The sequence below is a fragment of the Prionailurus viverrinus genome, unplaced genomic scaffold (assembly GCF_022837055.1).
Source record: "Prionailurus viverrinus isolate Anna unplaced genomic scaffold, UM_Priviv_1.0 scaffold_55, whole genome shotgun sequence".
NCBI lineage: Eukaryota > Metazoa > Chordata > Mammalia > Carnivora > Felidae > Prionailurus > Prionailurus viverrinus.
The window spans coordinates 128,506-148,230 of NW_025927617.1; the positions used below are offsets into that span (position 1 = coordinate 128,506).

Sequence of the window (19,725 nt, forward strand, 5' to 3'; positions counted from 1 at the left end):
TGCCCAAAGAGTGCTTAGCACAGTCCCAGACACTTAGTAAATCCTCTATTTAAAGTATTACATAGTAGGCATAGAAGTAGTAATAGAAAAATTTCCACTTCAGTGAAGTGTTTATAAAAATGCCTCCCAGGGTTGCAAAATTCTGATGCAAAAGTCTTTTAAACTCTAATGCTGAGCAAACGTTAAGGGATTGGTATATACCTTGCGATATCTGAGGCAAAGTTCTAACCTCACGTTATGGACTATGCATTCCCTGTACGGGGTGTGGGGAGGGAAATGATAGCTACTACTAATTAATGGGAAATAAAACCAGAAAATACGTCCCAGGGCACAAGCAACAGAAGCCCAAAGTGCAGTATTAACCACTGCACCCGCAAACCGGGCCTCAACAATTCCCTGGAGTTCACCTCTAACGCCCCCCTTCCTTTGGAACCGCGCAAGCGTACACAGATTTTGTTCCTTTCCCCCTCATGCCCCCGCCTCCAACCCTCATCGTCTGCCTCAACACGCAGGCGCATCTCTTCAAATCCTGTCCCTTCCCCCGTCCGCTTTCTCTTCATTTCGTTCCCCCTCCTCTTCCAGCACCTCGGTAGGTTCAAACTCTTCTCCGGGAGGGTGGCGGCGATCGAGAGGTCACGTGATGAGCATCCTGCTGCCCAACATGGCGGAGTTCGACACCATCTCGGAACTAGAGGAGGAGGAAGAAGAAGCGGCAACGTCGTCGTCGTCGCCGTCGTCGTCGTCGTCGGTATCGGGGCCTGACGACGACGAGGAAGATGAGGAGGGGGAGGAAGAAGAGGAGGAGGAGGAAGAAGAGGAGGAGGAAGAGGAGGAGACGCCGCCCCCACCTCGGGTAGTGAGTGAGGAGCATCTGCGGAGATATTCCCCCGATCCTGTATTGGTGCGGGGAGCCGGCCACATCACTGTGTAAGCAAGAGGGGGCCATAGGGTTTGAAAACGCTGAGATTTGTCGACAGAGGAATGAGAAGGTGATCGAGGGGCCTGTGGAGTGGGGGAGGGCCGACTGAGGCATACAGTTAGAAAAGGACACCTCGTCTAAATGGAGAAACCGAGGGTGGTAGGTGCAAAGGGAGTGAGGAGAATGCAAATGTGATGCACTGACATCAGGTAAAGAGTATATATAGGACGGGGAAGTTAGAGGTTTGAGAGCCAGAGGGATAGGAGTAAAGGTGAGTCTACTTCTTTCTGTGTTTGCTGGCAAGTAAATAGTCTTTAAACTGCAGGATGTACCAGAGGATTCTTTACTGCTAAGATTGGTGTGTAGTGGAACACAGTGACTGCTGTGAAAAGTGACAAGACCTAGGCTTTCTTCAAAACAGAAACGTGATATGTTTTGTGAATAGTATTATAGAATATCCACGTACCCATACATTCATTCATCCATTCTTCCTATCTAATCCGTATATGAATGAATACCATTATCCTTTGGATGTCTTGATAATTCCTCATTCTGACGTTCTGTAAATATCACAGAGGTTCATATTAAGAGGCAGTTGTGAAAAGTAAAAGAGCAATGGATTGAGAGTAGGGACTCTTGGATGTTAGTCCCAGCTTTGCCTCTTACTGGCCCTGTGACCTTGCTCAGATTACTTCCTACTTCTGGGCCTTAATTTCTCCATCTGTAAAATGAAGGGTCGGGGTAGGTGGCTTCCGAAGCCTTTCAGCTCTGAGATAATTTAAGATACCTACAGGAGATTTTGTATGCCCAAATATTAAATATGCAGACATTAAATATTTATGGAAATGAGCCCCCCAGGAGCTGAAGTTGATTTTTTGAAAACTTATGCAGAGTGACTTTTTTAAAAAATTGAAATCTTGGATCATATTTAAGAAAATAAAAGGAGGAGCGATCTCATAGCATTGTGGTTGCAAAGCAAAAGAAAATTTTAATGGCTCTCTGGGCTTTGGAGAGTGCTTTTTCTTTTTGTGTGCTTGGGCTGTAAATACTTGGAAGTTTGAGTGTGTGTCATGTTCATCCTCTTAATTATGCTGTCTTTTACTGCATTTTCCTATCATTGCCTCTAATTTTGTTAATGGTTCACCTGGTCCCTTTGTCTTTCAATTGAGTTCGTATCATCAGAAATCATATAATATGCAACACCTCCCCCCATCATGTTAGCTTTTAATTTTAACATGTCACTTGTTTTGATTATAATATACTTTTGTGATATTTGCATAAAATATGTTAAGAAAGATTTTGAAATTGTGGAAGGGGAGATTTTTAGACCTGCTTTTTGGTAGGGAATTATTTTAACACAGTTTTTCTTGGTCCAAGAATTTTGCAGATAGCCTACAATGATCAGATGCCAGCTTACTGCACTGTTTTACTTTTATTCCTTTCATTACTAGGGAGAGAATTCATTACTCAAACTAATTATAATTCTGGCACCAAACATTACTTTCATGCAGATTATTTCACATGACTGAACAGAAAAAGGGTTTTTATTCCAGTCTATGATTTTATATTTCAACATTCCACCCCCTCCTTATTTTTTAACATTCAGAAAACAGAGGAGGGGCAAGAAAACAGAATTTAAGTTACCAGAACTTATTTGTGGTTCCATTCTATTCTTCACACAATCATGGTGAAGCACTTATCAACCAACTTTCAATTAAAAGCAAAGCACTGACACTTGCCATATCCAAGCCCTTGTGATGGTGTAATGTCCCTCCCAGCTTAAAAATTCTGGAATTGGGAGTGTGAAGTAGTGGTGCTGGTAGTAGCTATTGGTATTAATGGAAGCCAAAACCTGAAAAGCAGCAAACCAGTACTTGAATCACTAACCCATGTATATAGTTTGAAAAAATTGTTCAGTTGTATTCTATAAATTCTCTCAACTAAAAAGCACACTTAATGTTAAATGTCTGGGATTCGAAAAAAAATTAAATGTTTAGGAGAAAGTTTTGCTGAATCTGAAGAACTGGCCTTTGTATAGTAGTAAAACTTTCCTTATATCAGGTAAATTAAGATCCTTATGAAATAGTTAATCTAATTCTGAAATGTCTAAAATAACCAGCTTCTGTTAAATTTTTTCTGGCATGAGAGAGTTGTCCTGTCTGAATGACACTATCCCACCCCTTTTTTCCCCCATTTTCTGTGCAGTCGTCTAATCTCTAGAGGATTTTGTTTGTTTTTCAAGGTTCAAATTTGAGAACCATTGCTTCAAACTCAATATATCTTAAGCCATCATTTTCCCTCCTCACATTGGCTGTGCATTCCACTTGCCCCTTTACCACCACTCTAATCTTTTGGGCTAGGTGTTCAAACCCGGGAGTCATTTTAACTCTTCCTTCTCCTTGACTTTTCCAGTGCTACTCTGTCCCAGAATTATGTCATATCTTTTAAAATGTCTATTAGATTTTTCATTTTCTCCATTTCTACCGGTACCACTCTAGTTTAGGTTGCCATCATCTCCACAGTCTGCCACCTCTCTTCAATTCATCCTGCATGCTTGTGCCAAACTAATTTTCTTAAAACACAGTTTGATCATGTCACTTTCCTGCTGAAAAACCTGCACTAGGTCTTAATTAGGTCTGAATTCTTATGCTCTCTTCTTCCAGCCTCAGAGGTCAAGGAGTTCCTTCACTTGTCCAAAGCTCACCACTCCACTTGTACCTTCTATACCCTTCTCTTCCAGCCTCCTCCCAAATCTTGCTCCATCAGGTAGCCCCATCTCTCTAATATTACCTCTCTCTGCATCAGCCTATAGGCATATTCAGAGTCTCTCTCATTCTTTAAAAACAAAATAAAACAAAGCCGTCCTAGACCTATGTTCCCTTTTAGCTACTGTCTTGTCTTTCTTCCTTCCCTCTCCAAATTTCTTAGGAATAGCCACATTCACTATATCTATTTACTTTTCACCCCTCTCTAACTGGATTTTGCCATCATGACCACAGATGGGGGTAACTATCCTTGTTAAGATCACCACCATGACCCTCTGTTGCTACATTAGTGGGCTTTTCTCATTCCCTGTCTTTCTAGTCCTCTCTGCTATATATGACACTTAAAATGACTCCCTCTTTTTTGGAGGCTTCTATTCCAGGGGCCACAAACACACAAGCCTTCAGAGGTAAGACAGGCCACAGAAAATGGTGCAGAATGAGTAATAATGGGGCTTTAGTTGAACTGGAAGATGGTATGTGTTTTGCCTAAAGGTATTCAAATTCTGATTTTGTAAAAACATTTTTGCCAGACAAACCTAGGAATTTCTTGTCCACTTGACTCTCCTGGGCTCACTGTATTTTTCTTGCTATCCTTTAACTCTCATTCATGGGCTTCTCTTATTCTGTTGACCCTTGAATACTAGTGGTCTCTGAGGTTTTGTTTTCACCTTACTATTCTTCTCATTACTTACTGTGCTTAGATGATCTCATCTTGATTCTCATGGTTTCAATTATCTGACATCTCCCAAATATGTATCTCTGTGCCAGAATTTGCTCAGACTTTCACCTGGGCTTTCTCACCTGACAGCCCATCATCATTCTAAGTTCAACATATTCACAACAGAACTCATCCCCCCCCCCACGCCTCCTTATACCTCCATCCCAAACCTTTAAAAAAATCCCTTCTATATCTGTTTTTTCCATCTCAGTTAAATGTACCTCCACCTATCCCGTTATTTATCCTTGGTTCCTCTTCCTCACACTTATCAGCAAGTAAAATAATATTTGACCTAAAAATGTTTTCTTTTCCTCCCTACTGACACTTCCCTGATTCGGGCCCCTTTCACCACCCTAACTAATCAACTTGCCTTCATTGTCATCACTTCACATCCATTCCACAACCTGCTGCTAGATTAAGATACCACTTTACTGCTTAAAACTGTTCTGTGGTTTTCCCCTTACCTGCTGGATAGAATCCAAGCTCCATAACATGGCATATAGAACTGGACCTTGCCTATCTGTCAGCCTAATCTTCTGATATTTCCTCTATGGCTTGTATTTTCCTCTTTTTAGCATGCTATTTTTTTAAAATATTTATTTTGAGAGAGAGAGAGAGAGAGAGAGAGAGAGAGAGCAAGGGAGGGGCAGAAAGAAAGGGAGAGAGAGAATCCTAAGCAGGCTCCACACTGTCCACACAAAGCTCACCGCATGTCTCAATCTCACCAACCGCGAGATCACAACCCAAGCTGAAATCAAGAGTCGGACTCTTAACTGACTGACTGAGCCATCCAGACGCCCCTGTAGCATGCTGTGTCTTATCTCGTTGCCTCTACTCAATCTAGGACCTCCATCTAGAATTCCAGTACCCACCACCCTTACCTCAGCTCTCCATATGTCACCACCTCCTGCAAGTCTTCCCTGCCCCCGCTAAATTGTAAGCTGCAATAGCAGGAACAAGTTTTAGTTCCCTCTGAATCTTCATTGCTTAGCACAATGCTTGCTCTGAAGTAGGCAATCAATAAAAGTGAGTTGAAGGAATATTGGTTTGCTTTAGTAACACTCAATATGCCTGTCATAATGCATGCTGTATTATAGGTCCTCAACAAATACTGGTTACTTGACTCACACTGTAGAGAGTACTTGTGATTCTGAGCAAAGATACATATGGCTACAGTAATGTCACCAGTCCCAGTGATGGGTGTTATGGCATGGCCTTACCTCTGAAATCTTTGTTATGATGTCAGAATACCCCTGTCTATTTGTATCATCTTAATGTATTGGCTTTCTTATTACTTTAACAAGATACTAATCTTTTAACATGGAATTATAATTTCTTAAGAAATAGAATGAGCTAACCACACTAATTGTAATTCCAATTCTCAGAGGATGATGATGATGAATGGATATTTGGGGATTTTTTCCCAACTAAAAAATTATATAACAAAATTAACTGCACAGATTTGAGTTTATAGAAACAGACATAATGAAATATCTCTTAGAAATATTAAGCATTTTAGAAATAATATACATCTGAGGAATATAACTTAGTATCTACCAATTTACTTCTTGATATTCTAGGATAAGTATTTGGATCCAGTGTTTTGAAATAACAAGGAAAATTCTATCCCATGAGATCTTTTATTTTTAGGCATTATCACACTGTTTATATTACTTAAAACATAGAGATATTTACCCTTGATAATATATCTGTATAGAATTTAGTAGAGAGTTACCAATTCTTGGGGACTTATAAAATTGTCTCATAAAAATTAATTTATTAAAGCTAGAGTTGTTGCATATAGAATTGAAAAAAGATAGCCACATTTGCCAAACAGTGCATTTCTGAAAAAACTTAAACAGCACTGCAATTATTGATACTTCTCAAATCAGTTAATGGAATGCTTTTTCATAAACAGCTGTCTTTGAGGAATTACAGTGATGCATTGTTAATACGTATTTGTATAAGGTAAATATTTTATAAGATTTTAGGCTTTCAGAATACAGAAATATGGTAACTTGCCATTTTACAGTGTGGCAAGACATGATTATTTTCATATAAAAGATTAAAGAGATTTAACTATAATGTTTTTGAAAATATCTTTGAATTTTATGGCATAGATTTTCTTTTTCATGGTATAGTAAATAAAGTTCAATGCACACATTTCAGAATTGTTACTATACGTGCAAAGTTTTCTAGTGAAATCATGTTTCTTGTTGGCAGAATTTTACTAGCTTGATCTGTTTCCTTAAACAATCTGAACACATAAACTTTAATTTGTATAGGGTTTTCAAAGGTTGGTATGTAGCCATTTCCAAAAGGATTGAAAACAGTGAGGGTTCTAGAGAGGGAGAGAAGAGGGAAGAGCAACTAAGAGGACCCATCCTTCTTTGCCTCAGTTTCCTTTACTCCAAAGAATCATCCAAGAAATTAAAATTTTGAAGCATTGAAGATGCATGACAAATAAAATACAATCATTAGAAACCATCAACTAGGACAGCTTCAAACACATAATAGGTTCTGTATTTAATGAGGCTGATAAAATGGAAAGTGTGAGAAGTTCCCAAGTGCCTATTTGTCTAATGCTGAAAAACCCCACATCTTGACTAATGCCTATCAGTAATCAGTAATGGGTAGATGATCTTGTGGATTCACAGTTCTTAATAGTTTGTTTATGAAATAGAGCTGAGGTGTTTATTCAGCAGCAGCCATTTCAACATTTCCTAGTAGCTATCAAGTGAAATGTTGTGCCTAAGATTATTTGAGTTAAGTATTCTTTTTAAGTGCTGAGTCTCTTAATGAAGAAAGATAAAAGAAATTCCTGGTAGACAGGAATAGGATTGCTACTGCCTTTTAGCCAAAATTATGAGAGTATATCAGGCCTGGTGTGCCTGTCTTTATACATTTTTATATATATGTGCCATAAAGGAGTATTTTAAAAAGTAAAATTATATTTCCTTACCATTTTTAATATACTTTTTATATTTTAGAAAAGACAATCCCTTTATATATTAAAGAAGAAAATTAGTAATGAGAATATAGCAAGTATATATTGAGAACTTGAGCACTGGCCTAAGTACCACAAAAAAAAAAAACACAGAAAATAAAAAAATAAAGTACAAGCCATGCTTTACAAAACTAATAGGAAAATTGCTTTTAAGATACTGATATAGAGCAGCAAAGAATAATGGAAACTATTTTATTAGCTGTTGAATTGTATAGTATGGATTTGAAGTGGCTGTGAGTATTCAGAGAAAGGGGGAATCCGTGACAGTTTAAACATTCAAGGCATTACAGCAGGGGTTGGGACTTGACTTGAGCCCTGAAGGTTGAGTAGGATTTAAACTAGGGAGGGGAAGCAAGGGAAACCACCTGAGCAAAGACAAGAGCCAATATGGCAGTTGCAATGAAAAGGAAGGAATCATTATGAGAATGATTTCGAAGGAACAAATAACAGGACTTGGAGCCACGTCAGAGGAGTCAAGGTGCAAAAAATAGGAGAAGGAAGGTGCAAAACCAATACCAAGGTCTAGGTTAAAGGGAATCAATGTGCCACTGATAGAGATGAGAAATTTGAAAAGGGGTCTAGTTTCCAATGAAAAGATAACATTTAATTTTAGACATGGTTTACTTGAGGTGGTATTATTTTAGTAAGATATCCAGGTGGAAATTTTCAGTATGCAATTAGAGATGAGGGACCAAAGAATGTTGAAAAATATAGAATTAGAGATATAGATTTGATGATCATCAGCATAGGAGTGGTGTCAAAGTGATTAAATACAGAAAAATTGTTAAAGCTCCCTTAGAAAGACAAGCAGTTGACTAAAAGGTAAATTTTAAGAAAAGGCAAGAATGTTAGAGAGTGAAAGGATGGGAGAGTGTAAAGCTGCAAAGTCAAGGGAAAATTTTCTAAGAAGAGGACATAAAATTGGCAATAAATAATACTTGATGAACTTGTCTTTCTGAATAAATTTACTCAGAGATTATTTTCAGTAAAGTGACAGCATCATAAGGCAAATTCTGAACGGTTAAGAAAGGGAAGGGGCGCCTGGGTGGCTCAGTCGGTTGGGCATCCGACTTCAGCTCAGGTCACGATCTCGCGGTCCGTGAGTTTGAGCCCTGCGTCGGGCTCTGGGCTGATGGCTCAGAGCCTGGAGCCTGCCTCCGATTCTGTGTCTCCCCCTCTCTCTGCCCCTCCCCCGTTCATGCTCTGTCTCTCTCTGTCTCAAAAATAAATAAAAACGTTAAAAAAATTTTTAAAAAAAGTATTAAAAAAAAAGAAAGGGAATATTAAAGAAATAAAAACAGGAAAGGAAAATCCACTTGCCTGGTGACAAATGCAACAAGAATAGCAAAACTCAGAAGTTTTAAAATAATAAAAATATTCCATATATTTCAAGGGATACATCTGTCTATATCCTCTACTTATTTGCCAAGAATGGCAGCTTGGAAAAGCTATAATGGCAGCAATCTCTAATGAGGTAGGAATGTGTTTTTTTTTTTAATTGACATATAATTACCATACATTGTTATATTAGTTTCAGGCATACAATACAATGATTCAGTTGTTCTGTACATTCTCAGTACTCATCAAAGTAAGTGTACTCTTAATCCCCTTTACTCATTTTACCCATTCCCCACCCACATCCCCTCTGATATCCACCAGGTTTTTTTCTGTGTTTAACAGTCTGTTTTGGTTTGTCTCTTTTTTTCCATGTTCACTTGTTATGTTTCTTAAATTCCACATATGAGTGAAATCATACGGTATTCTTTCTATGACTTATTTCACTTAACATTATATCCTCTAGGTCTTTCCATGTTGTTGCAAATGGCAAGATTTCATTCTTTTTATGGCTGAGTAATATTCCTGAGAGAGAGAAAGAGAGACAGACAGAGAGAGAGAGAGAGAGAGAGAGAATGAGAGAGAGAGAGAGTGCTTCCTTAGCCATTCATCTATTCCTGGAAATGGGTGCTTCCATATCTTGGCTCTTGTAAATAATGCTACTATAAACATAGGGTGCATATATCTTTTCAAATTAGTGGTGGTTTTATTTTCTTTGGTCAAATACCTGCTAGTGGAATTACTAGATCATATGGTAATTCTATTTTTAATCTTGTGAGGAACCTCCACACTGTATTCCACAATGGCTGCACCAGTGTGCATTCCCACCAACAGTGCATAAGGGTTCCTTTTTCTCCATATCCTTTCCAAAACTTGTTATTTCTTCTCACTTTGATTTTAGCCACTCTGACAAGTGTAAAGTAATATTTATTTTTTTTGTGCACAAAGTTTATTTTATTTTTTTTTTCAATATATGAAATTTATTGTCAAATTGGTTTCCATACAACACCCAGTGCTCATCCCAAAAGGTGCCCTCTTCAATACCCATCACCCACCCTCCCCTACCTCCCACCCCCCATCAACTCTCAGTTCTCAGTTTTTAAGAGTCTCTTATGCTTTGGCTCTCTCCCACTCTAACCTCTTTTTTTTTCCCTTCCCCTCCCCTATGGGTTTCTGTTAAGTTTCTCAGGATCCACATAAGAGTGAAATCATATGGTATCTGTCTTTCTCTGTATGGCTTATTTCACTTAGCATCACACTCTCCAGTTCCATCCTGTTGCTACAAAGGGCCATATTTCGTTCTTTCTCATTGCCCTGTAGTACTCCATTGTGTATATAAACCACAATTTCTTTATCCATTCATCAGTTGATGGACATTTAGGCTCTTTCCATAATTTGGCTATTGTTGAGAGTGCTGCTATAAACATTGGGGTACAATTGCCCCTATGCATCAGTACTCCTGTATCCCTTGGGTAAATTCCTAGCAGTGCTATTGCTGGGTCATAGGGTAGGTCTATTTTTAATTTTCTGAGGAACCTCCACACTGTTTTCCAGTGTGGCTGCACCAATTTGCATTCCCACCAACAGTGCAAGAGGGTTCCCGTTTCTCTACATCCTCTCCAGCATCTATAGTCTCCTGATTAGTTCATTTTAGCCACTCTGACTGGCGTGAGGTGATATCTGAGTGTGGTTTTGATTTGTATTTCCCTGATAAGGAGCGACGTTGAGCATCTTTTCATGTGCCTATTGGCCATCCGGATGTCTTTTTTAGAGAAGTGTCTATTCATGTTTTCTGCCCATTTCTTCACTGGGTTATTTGTTTTTCGGGTGTGGAGTTTGGTGAGCTCTTTATAGATTTTGGATACTAGCCCTTTGTCCGATATGTCATTTGCAAATATCTTTTCCCATTCTGTTGGTTGCCTTTTAGATTTGTTGGTTGTGTCCTTTGCTGTGCAGAAGCTTTTTATCTTCATAAGGTCCCAGTAGTTCTTTTTTGCTTTTAATTCCCTTGCCTTTGGGGATGTGTCGAGTAAGAGATTGCTATGGCTGAGGTCAGAGAGGTCTTTTCCTGCTTTCTCCTCTAGGGTTTTGATGGTTTCCTGTCTCACATTCAGGTCCTTTATCCATTTTGAGTTCATTTTTGTGAATGGTGTGAGAAAGTGGTCTAGTTTCAACCTTCTGCATGTTGCTGTCCAGTTCTCCCAGCACCATTTGTTAAAGAGGCTGTCTTTTTTCCATTGGATGTTCTTTCCTGCTTTGTCAAAGATGAGTTGGCCATACGTTTGTGGGTCTAGTTCTGGGGTTTCTATTCTATTCCATTGGTCTATGTGTCTGTTTTTGTGCCAATACCATGCTGTCTTGATGATGACAGCTTTGTAGTAGAGGCTAAAGTCTGGGATTGTGAGGCCTCCTGCTTTGGTCTTTTTCTTCAAAATTCCTTTGGCTATTCGGGGCCTTTTCTGGTTCCATATGAATTTTAGGATTGCTTGTTCTAGTTTCAAGAAGAATGCTGGTGCAATTTTGCTTGGGATTGCATTGAATGTGTAGATAGCTTTGGGTAGTATTGACATTTTGACAATATTTATTCTTCCAATCCATGAGCAGGGAATGTTTTTCCATTTCTTTATATCTTCTTCAATTACCTTCATAAGCTTTCTATAGTTTTCAGCATACAGATCTTTTCCATCTTTGGTTAGATTTATTCCTAGGTATTTTATGCTTCTTGGTGCAATTGTGAATGGGATCAGTTTTTTATTTGTCTTTCTGTTGCTTCATTGTTAGTGTATAAGAATGCAACTGATTTCTGTACATTGATTTTGTATCCTGCAACTTTGCTGAATTCATGTATCAGTTCTAGCAGACTTTTGGTGGAGTCTATCAGATTTTCCACGTATAGTATCATGTCATCTGCAAAAAGTGAAAGCTTGCTTTCATCTTTGCCAATTTTGATGCCTTTGATTTCCTTTTGTTGTCTGATTGCTGATGCTAGAACTTCCAACCCTATGTGAAACAACAGCGGTGAGAGTGGACATCCCTGTCGTGTTCCTGATCTCAGGGGGAAGCTCTCAGTTTTTCCCCATTGAGGATGATGTTAGCTGTGGGCTTTTCATAAATGGCTTTTATGGTGTTTAAGTATGTTCCTTCTATCCCGACTTTCTCAAGGGTTTTTATTAAGAAAGGGTGCTGGATTTTGTCAAAGGCCTTTTCTGCATCGATTGATAGGATCATATGGTTCTTCTCTTTTCTTTTATTAATGTGACGTATCACGTTGATTGATTTGCGAATGTTGAACCAGCCCTGCATCCCAGGAATGAATCCCACTTGATCATGATGAATAATTCTTTTTATATGCTGTTGAATTCGATTTGCTAGTATCTTATTGAGAATTTTTGCATCCATATTCATCAGGGATATTGGCCTCTAGTTCTCTTTATTTCCTGGGTCTCTGTCTGGTTTAGGAATCAAAGTAATACTGGCTTCATAGAATGAGTCTGGAAGTTTTCTTTCCCTTTCTGTTTTTTGGAATAGCTTGAGAAGGATAGGTATTATCTCTGCTTTAAACATCTGGTAGAACTCCCCTGGGAAGCCATCTGGTCCTGGACTCTTATTTGTTGGGAGATTTTTGATAACCGATTCAATTTCTTCGCTGGTTATGGGTCTGTTCAAGCTATGGTTATGCTGTTCAAGCATATCATATCACTATGATATGTCGTGCAGAAGATCGATTCAAGTTACGTCTGAAGGGAGTTCTCTGTGCCTCTTGGATTTCAATGCCTTTTTCCTTCCCCAGTTCAGGGAAGTTCTCAGTATTATTTCTTCAAGTACCCCTTCAGCACCTTTCCCCTCTCTCTTCCTCCTCTGAGATACCAATTATGCGTATATTATTTCTTTTTAGTGTATCACTTAATTCTCTAATTTTCCCCTCATACTCCTGGATTTTTTTTTCTCTCTTTTTCTCAGCTTCCTCTTCTTCCATAATTTTATCTTCTAGGTCACCTATTCTCTCCTCTGCCTCTTCAATCCGAGCTGGGGTGGGTAGGCAAGGTGCACGGGGGCAGAAAGGGTAGGCTTAGCTCCCTTCTCCTTAGGTGATCCACTTCAGGAGGGGCCCTGTGGCAGCGGGAGGGAGTCAGACCTGCTGCCGGAGGCGTGGCTCCGCAGAAGCACAGCATTGGGTGTTTGCAGGGAGCAAGCAAGTTCCCTGGCAGGAACTGGTTCCCTTTGGGATTTTGGCTGGGGGATGGGAGAGGGAGATGGCGCTGGCTAGCGCCTTTGTTCCCCACCAAACTGACCTCTGTCGTCCCGGGGCTCAGCAACTCTCCCTCCCTTTGTCCTCCAGCCTTCCTGCTTTCCACGCAGAGCTGTTAACTTATGACCTCCCAGATGCTAAGTCCCGCTTGCTGTCGGAACACACTCCGTCCAGCCCCTCTGCTTTTGCAAGCCAGACTCGGGGGCTCTGCTTGGCCGGCGGGCTGCCCCTCCGCCCCGGCTCCCTCCTGCCAGTCCGTGCAGCGCGCACCGCTTCTCCACCCTTCCTACCCTCTTCTGTGGGCCTCTCGTCTGCGCTTGGCTCCAGTGACTCCGTTCTGCTAGTCTTCTGGTGGTTTTCTGAGTTATTTAGGCAGGTGTAGGTGGAATCTAAGTGATCAGCAGGATGCACGGTGAGCCCAGCGTCCTCCTACGCCGCTATCTTCTCGTAAAGTAATATTTCATTGTGTTTTTAATTTGTATTTCCCTGAAGATTAGTGATGTTAAGCATCTTTTCATGTGTCTGTTGATCATCTATATGTCTTTCATGTGTCTGTTGACCATCTAATGTCTATTCAGGTCCTCTGCGTATTTTTAATCTGATGATTTGTTTTCCTGTTGTTGAGTTGCAGAAGTGTTTACATATTTTGGATATTAACCCCTCATTGGATATATCATTTGCAAATATCTTCTCCCATTCAGTAGGTTGACTTTTAGTTTTGTTGACAATTTCCTTCACTGTGTAGAAACTTGTTATTTTGGTATAGTCCCAAAAGTTTAATTTTTCTTGTTTCCCTTACCAGAAAAGACATATCTAAAAACCTGTTTCCACGACCAATGTCAAAGAAATTACTGCCAACGTTTTCTTGTAGGAATTTTAAGGTCTCACATTTAGTTCTTTAATCCATTTCGAGTTTATTTTTATGTATGGTAGAAGTGGTCTAGTTTCGTTCTTTTGCATATAGCTGTCTAGTTTTCCCAGCACCATTTCTCAAAGAGTCTTTTCCCCATTTTATATTCTTGCCTCCTTTGTTGGAGATTAATTGACCATGCAAGCATGGGTTTATTTCTGGACTCTGGTTCTTTTCCATTGATCTATGTGTCTGTTTTTGTGCCAGTACCATACTGTTTTGATTACTACACCTTTGTAGCATATCTTGAAATCTGGGATTGTGATGACTCCAGTTTTGTTCTTTTTCAATATTGCTTTGGCTACTTAGGGTCTTTTGTGGTTCCATACAAATTTTAAAATTATTTGTTCTGGCTCTGTGAAAAATGTTATTGGTATTTTCATAGAGATTGCATTAAATCTGTAGATTGCTTTGGAAACTACGGACATTTTAGCCATATTGGTTCTTCAAAGCTGAGCATGAAATATCTTACCATTTGTTTATGTCATCTTCAGATTTCTTTCATCAGTGTATCAGTTTTCTGAGTATAGGTCATTCACCTCCTGGGTTACATTTATTGCTAGCTATTTTATTCTTTTTGGTGTGATTATAAATGGCATTATTTTCTTAATTTATCCTTCTGTTACTTTCATTACTAGTGTATACATGCAACAGATTTCTGCTTATTAATTTTGTACCCAGTGACATTATTGAATTCATTGATCAGTTCTAGTACTTTTTGGTGAAGTCTTTAGGGTTTCAGTATATATAGTAACATATCATCTGCAAATAGGGCAAGTTTTAAGTCTTCCTTACCAATTTGGATGCCTTTTATTTCATATCTGATAGCTGCATGTAGAACTTCTAGTACTATGTTGAATAAAAGTGATGAGAATGGACCTTCTTGTCTTTCTTGTTCCTGATCTTAGAGGAAAAGCTCTTAGCTTTTCACCATTGAGGATGATATTAGCTGTAGACCTTTCATATATGGCCTTTATTATGTTGAGGTATATTTCCTCTAAACCTACTTTGTTGAGAATTTTTATCATGAGGGATGTTCTCCTTTATCAAATGCTTTTTCTGCATTTATTGAGATAATCATATAGTTTTTATCCTTTCTCTTGCTGATGTGATGGATCACCTTGAGTGATTTGCAAATATTGAACCACACTTACATCCCTGGAATAAATCCCAATTGATTGTGGTGAATGATTTTTTTATGGTATTGTTAGATCCAGTTTGCTAATAATTTTTTGAGGATTTTTTGCATAAATTTTCATCAAAGATACTGATTTCTTTTTGTTTTGTTTTGTTTTTTGTAGTGTCATTATCTGGTTTTGGTATCAGGGTAATGTTTGCCTTGTAGAATAAATTTGGAAACTTTCCTTCCTCTCCTATCTTTTGTAATACTTTGAGAAGAATAGTATTAGCTCTTCTTTAAATTTTTGGTAGAATTCACCTGTGAATCCATCTGGTCCTAGACTGTAGTGTATTGGAGGGTTTTTTTTTTTTTTTGATTACTGATTCAATTTCATTGCCCATAATTGATCTGCCAAATTTTCGATTCCTTCCTGCTTAAGTTTTGGAGAGTTATGTGTTTCTAGGAATTTTTCGATTTCTTCTAGGTTGTCCAATTTGTTGGCAAATAATTTTTCATAATATTCTCTTATAATTCTTTGTATTTCTGTGGTTTCAGTTGTTATTTCTTCTCTTCATTTCTGTCTTTATTTAATTGTACTCTCTCTCTTCCTTTTTCAATGAATGTGGGTAAAGGTTTATCAATTTTCTCGATATTTTCAAAGAACCAACCTTGATTTCAATGATCACTTCCATTATTTTTTTAGACTCTATTTTTTTTTTCACTTCTCTACTCTTTATTATTTCTTTCCTTCTACTGACTTTGGACCTTGTTCTTGTTTTTCCAGAACCTTTAGGTGTAAGATTATGTTGTTTATTTCAGATTTTCCTTATTTCTTGAAGTAGGCCTATAAGAGCTATAAACTTCCCTCTTAGAACAGCCTTTGCTGCATCCCAAAGATTTTGGACTATTACATTTTCATTTTCATTTCCTCAGTGTATGTTTTTATTTCCTCTTTGATTTCTTGGTTGACTCATTCAGTGTTTAGTAGCATGTTATTTAGCCTCCATGTATTTGTATTATTTCCAGATTTTTTTCTTGTGATTGGTTTCTAGTTTCATAACCTGTGATTAGAGAAGTTGCATGATATGATTTTAATCTTTTTTAATTTACTGAGACTACTTTGTAGCCTGCCATGTAATCTATTCTGGAGAACATTCCATATGCACTTGAAAAGAATGTGTTTTCTACTGTTTTGGGATAGAGTGTTTTGAATATCTGATAGGTCCATCTGGTCTGATGTGTCATTCAAAGCCATTGTTTCCTTACTGATTTTCTGTCTGGATGATCTATCCATTAATGTAAGGAAGGGGGTGTTATAGTCCCCACTATTGCATTACTGTCAGTGTCTTCCTTTGTGTCTGTTGATTGTTGCTTCATGTATTTAGGTTCCTCCACATTGGGTGCACAAATATTTACAATTGTTATATTATCTTGTTGCATTCCCTTAATCATTATGTAGTTTCCTTTTTTGTTTCTTGTTACAGTCTGTTTTACCATCTATTTTGTTCAATGTAAGTATTACTACTCCACCTTTCTTTTCATTTCCATTTGCATGGTAAATGTTTTTCCATTCCTCCACATTCAATATTCATGTGTCTCTAGGTCTAAAGCGAGTTTCTTGTAGGCAGCATATAGATGGGTCTCGATTTTTTATCCATTCAGTGACCCTGTGTCTTTTGATTGGAGCAGTTAGTCTATTTATATCCAAAGTAATTATTGATAACTATGTACTATTTATATCCAAAGTAATTATTGATAAATGTGTACTTACTGCCATTTTATTACTTGTTTTATTGTGGTTTTTGTAGTTCTCTGTTTCTTTTATTGCTTTCTTCCTTTGTGGTTTGGTGGCTATCTTTAGTGATATGCTTGGATTCTTTTCTTTTTGTTTTGTGTGTATCTATTATAGATGTTTGATTTGTGGTTACTGTTAGGTTCATATATAACATACACATAGCAGTCTGTATTAAGTTAATGTTTGCTTAAGTTTGAAGCCATTTTATTTATTTATTTTTTCAATATATGACATTTATTGTCAAATTGGTTTCCATACAACACCCAGTGCTCATCCCAAAAGGTGCCCTCCTCAATACCCATCACCCACCCTCCCCTCCCTCCCACCCCCCATCAACCCTCAGTTTGTTCTCAGTTTTTAAGAGTCTCTTATGCTTTGGCTCTCTTCCACTCTAACCTCTTTTTTTTTTCCTTCCCCTCCCCCATGGGTTTCTGTTAAGTTTCTCAAGCTCCACATAAGAGTGAAACCATATGGTGTCTGTCTTTCTCTGTATGGCTTATTTCACTTAGCATAACATTCTCCAGTTCCATCCATGTTGCTACAAAGGGCCATATTTCATTGTTTCTCATTGCCATGTAGTATTCCATTGTGTATATAAACCACAATTTCTTTATCCATTCATCAGTTGATGGACATTTAAGCTCTTTCCATAATTTGGCTATTGTTGAGAGTGCTGCTATAAACATTGGGGTACAAGTGCCCCTATGCATCAGTACTCCTGTATCCCTTGGGTAAATTCCTAGCAATGCTATTGCTGAGTCATAGGGTAGGTCTATTTTTAATTTTCTGAGGAACCTCCACACTGTTTTCCAGTGTGGCTGCACCAATTTGCATTCCCACCAACAGTGCAAGAGGGTTCCCGTTTCTCCACATCCTCTCCAGCATCTATAGTCTCCTGATTTGTTTATTTTGGCCACTCTGACTGGCGTGAGGTGATATCTGAGTGTGGTTTTGATTTGTGTTTACCTGATGAGGAGTGACGTTGAGCATCTTTTGAAGCCATTTTAATAGCAGTAAATCTTTACTCCTCCCCCCATGTTTTATGTATATGATGTCATATTTTACATCTTGTGATTTTGTGAATCCCTTGACTGATTTTTATTGATAATATTGATTTTACTGTTTTTGTCCTTCAACCTCCATAGTGGTTAAAATACTTTTATTATGTTTGTATTTACCTGTGAAATTTTTTCCATTCACAATTTTCTTACTCCTGATAATGGCCTTTTCTTTCCATTCAAAGAATTCCCTTTAATGTTTCTTGTCAGGCTGGTTTCTTTGTAATGAATGAACATCTTTGAGTTTTGTTTGTCTAGGAAACTGTCTCCTTCTATTCTACATGATATCCTTGCTGGGTAAAGTATTCTTGGTTGCAGATTTTTTCCTTTCAGCACTTTGAATATATCATGCCACTCCCTTCTGGCCTGCAAAGTTTCTGCTGAAAAATCAGCTGATAGCATTATGGGGTTCCTCTTGTATATAGCTCTTTTCTCTTTCTTTTAAAATTCTCTCTTTGTCACTGGTTTTTATCATTTTAATCATTATGTGTCTTGGTGTGCACCTCCTTTGGTTGATTTTGTTTGGGACTCTGTATGCCTCCTGGATCTGGGTATCTGTTTCCTTCCCTAGATTTAGGAAGATTTTAGCTATTATTTCTTCAAAGAAGTTTTCTGCCCCCTTGTCTCTCTTTTTGCCTTCTGGAGTCCCTATAATGTAAATGTTATTATACTTGATGATGTCACTGAGTTCTCTTAACCTATTCTCATTGTTATTTTTTTTTCTTTTTGCTGGGCACCTTGGTTGCTTTCCATTATTCTGTCTTCCAGGTCGCTGATAAATTCTTCTGTCTCTAATCTGCTGTTGATTCCCTCTAGTGTATTTTTATTTCAGTTATTGAGTTTTTCATTTCTGATTAGTTCTTCTTTTGGTTCTGATTGGTTCATTTCTGATTGGTTCTATCTCTTTGTTGAAGGTCTCACTGAAATTCTCCACTCTTTTCTCAAGTCCAGTAGATATTTTTATGACCATTACTTTGAACTGTTTGTCAGGCTTATTGCTTATCTCCTTTCATTTAGCTCTTTTGTCCTGTTTTTTCATTTAGGACATATTCCTCTGTCTCCTCATTTTGTCTCTCTGTATTTATTTCTGTGCATTAGGAAAATTAGTTATGTCTCCTGATCTTGAAAGTAGTGGCCTTATGAAGAAGAGGTCCTGTTGTGCTTGGTAGCAATGTCCCCTGTTTACCAGAACCAGGTACTTCAGGGGTCTCTCCTATGTGGACTGTGTGCAACCTACTGTTGTTTGTGGCTGGATGAGCAGCATTTGCCTTCAGTCCACTTGGCCACAGTGGCCCACTTTGCCTGTTGTGGGCACACAGAGAGCAAGGTGTGGTCCCTATGCTGTTAAAGGACCAGTCTGGAGCTACCCTGGGCTTATAGTTGGTTGGTGTCACCAGTAAAACCAGAAATCTGCCCTCAGCTTGTTTGCTGGTATTGTGATCACACCAAACTTCAGGACACTCTCCCTGTGTTATCCCTGGAGAGGCTTTTGTTGGTAGGAGGAGCCTGCATTCAAACCAAATGTCTGCTCCAGTCCATGTGTTGGGGCTGCAGTGACCACAGACTACAGGACTCTCTCTCTGTGCTGCCCCCTGACAGGTTTCTGTTGGTGAGCGGGGCCAGCAGTCAGATCACATGCCTATTCCTGGTTCATCTGCTGGGGCTGCAGAGGCACTGATCAACAGAGCACTCTTTCTTTCTTGCCAGTTACAAGGTTTGGCTGCTGGGGCTACATTTGAACTGGTGTGTGGTTATCTTTCCCTCTCCTCAATCAGGAGTCATTTTGGAGTGCAGGTGGTCCCTTCCAGGGCTGCTTACAGGATAAAATGTGGCAGGAGCTGCTTTGGAG

General features: G+C 38.7%; 1 protein-coding gene across 2 annotated transcripts in view; it reads left to right on the plus strand.

The window, feature by feature from the left end:
* Positions 1 to 550: 550 nt before the first annotated feature.
* CHIC1 (cysteine rich hydrophobic domain 1) overlaps positions 551 to 19,725 on the plus strand; it is an 81,908-nt gene continuing 62,733 nt past the window's right edge. For both annotated transcript variants that reach the window (XM_047848214.1, XM_047848215.1), the window contains exon 1: positions 551 to 927. In XM_047848214.1, the coding sequence (XP_047704170.1) occupies positions 641 to 927 (287 nt within the window). In that variant the 5' untranslated portion in view covers positions 551 to 640. The remainder of the gene's footprint in view (positions 928 to 19,725) is intronic.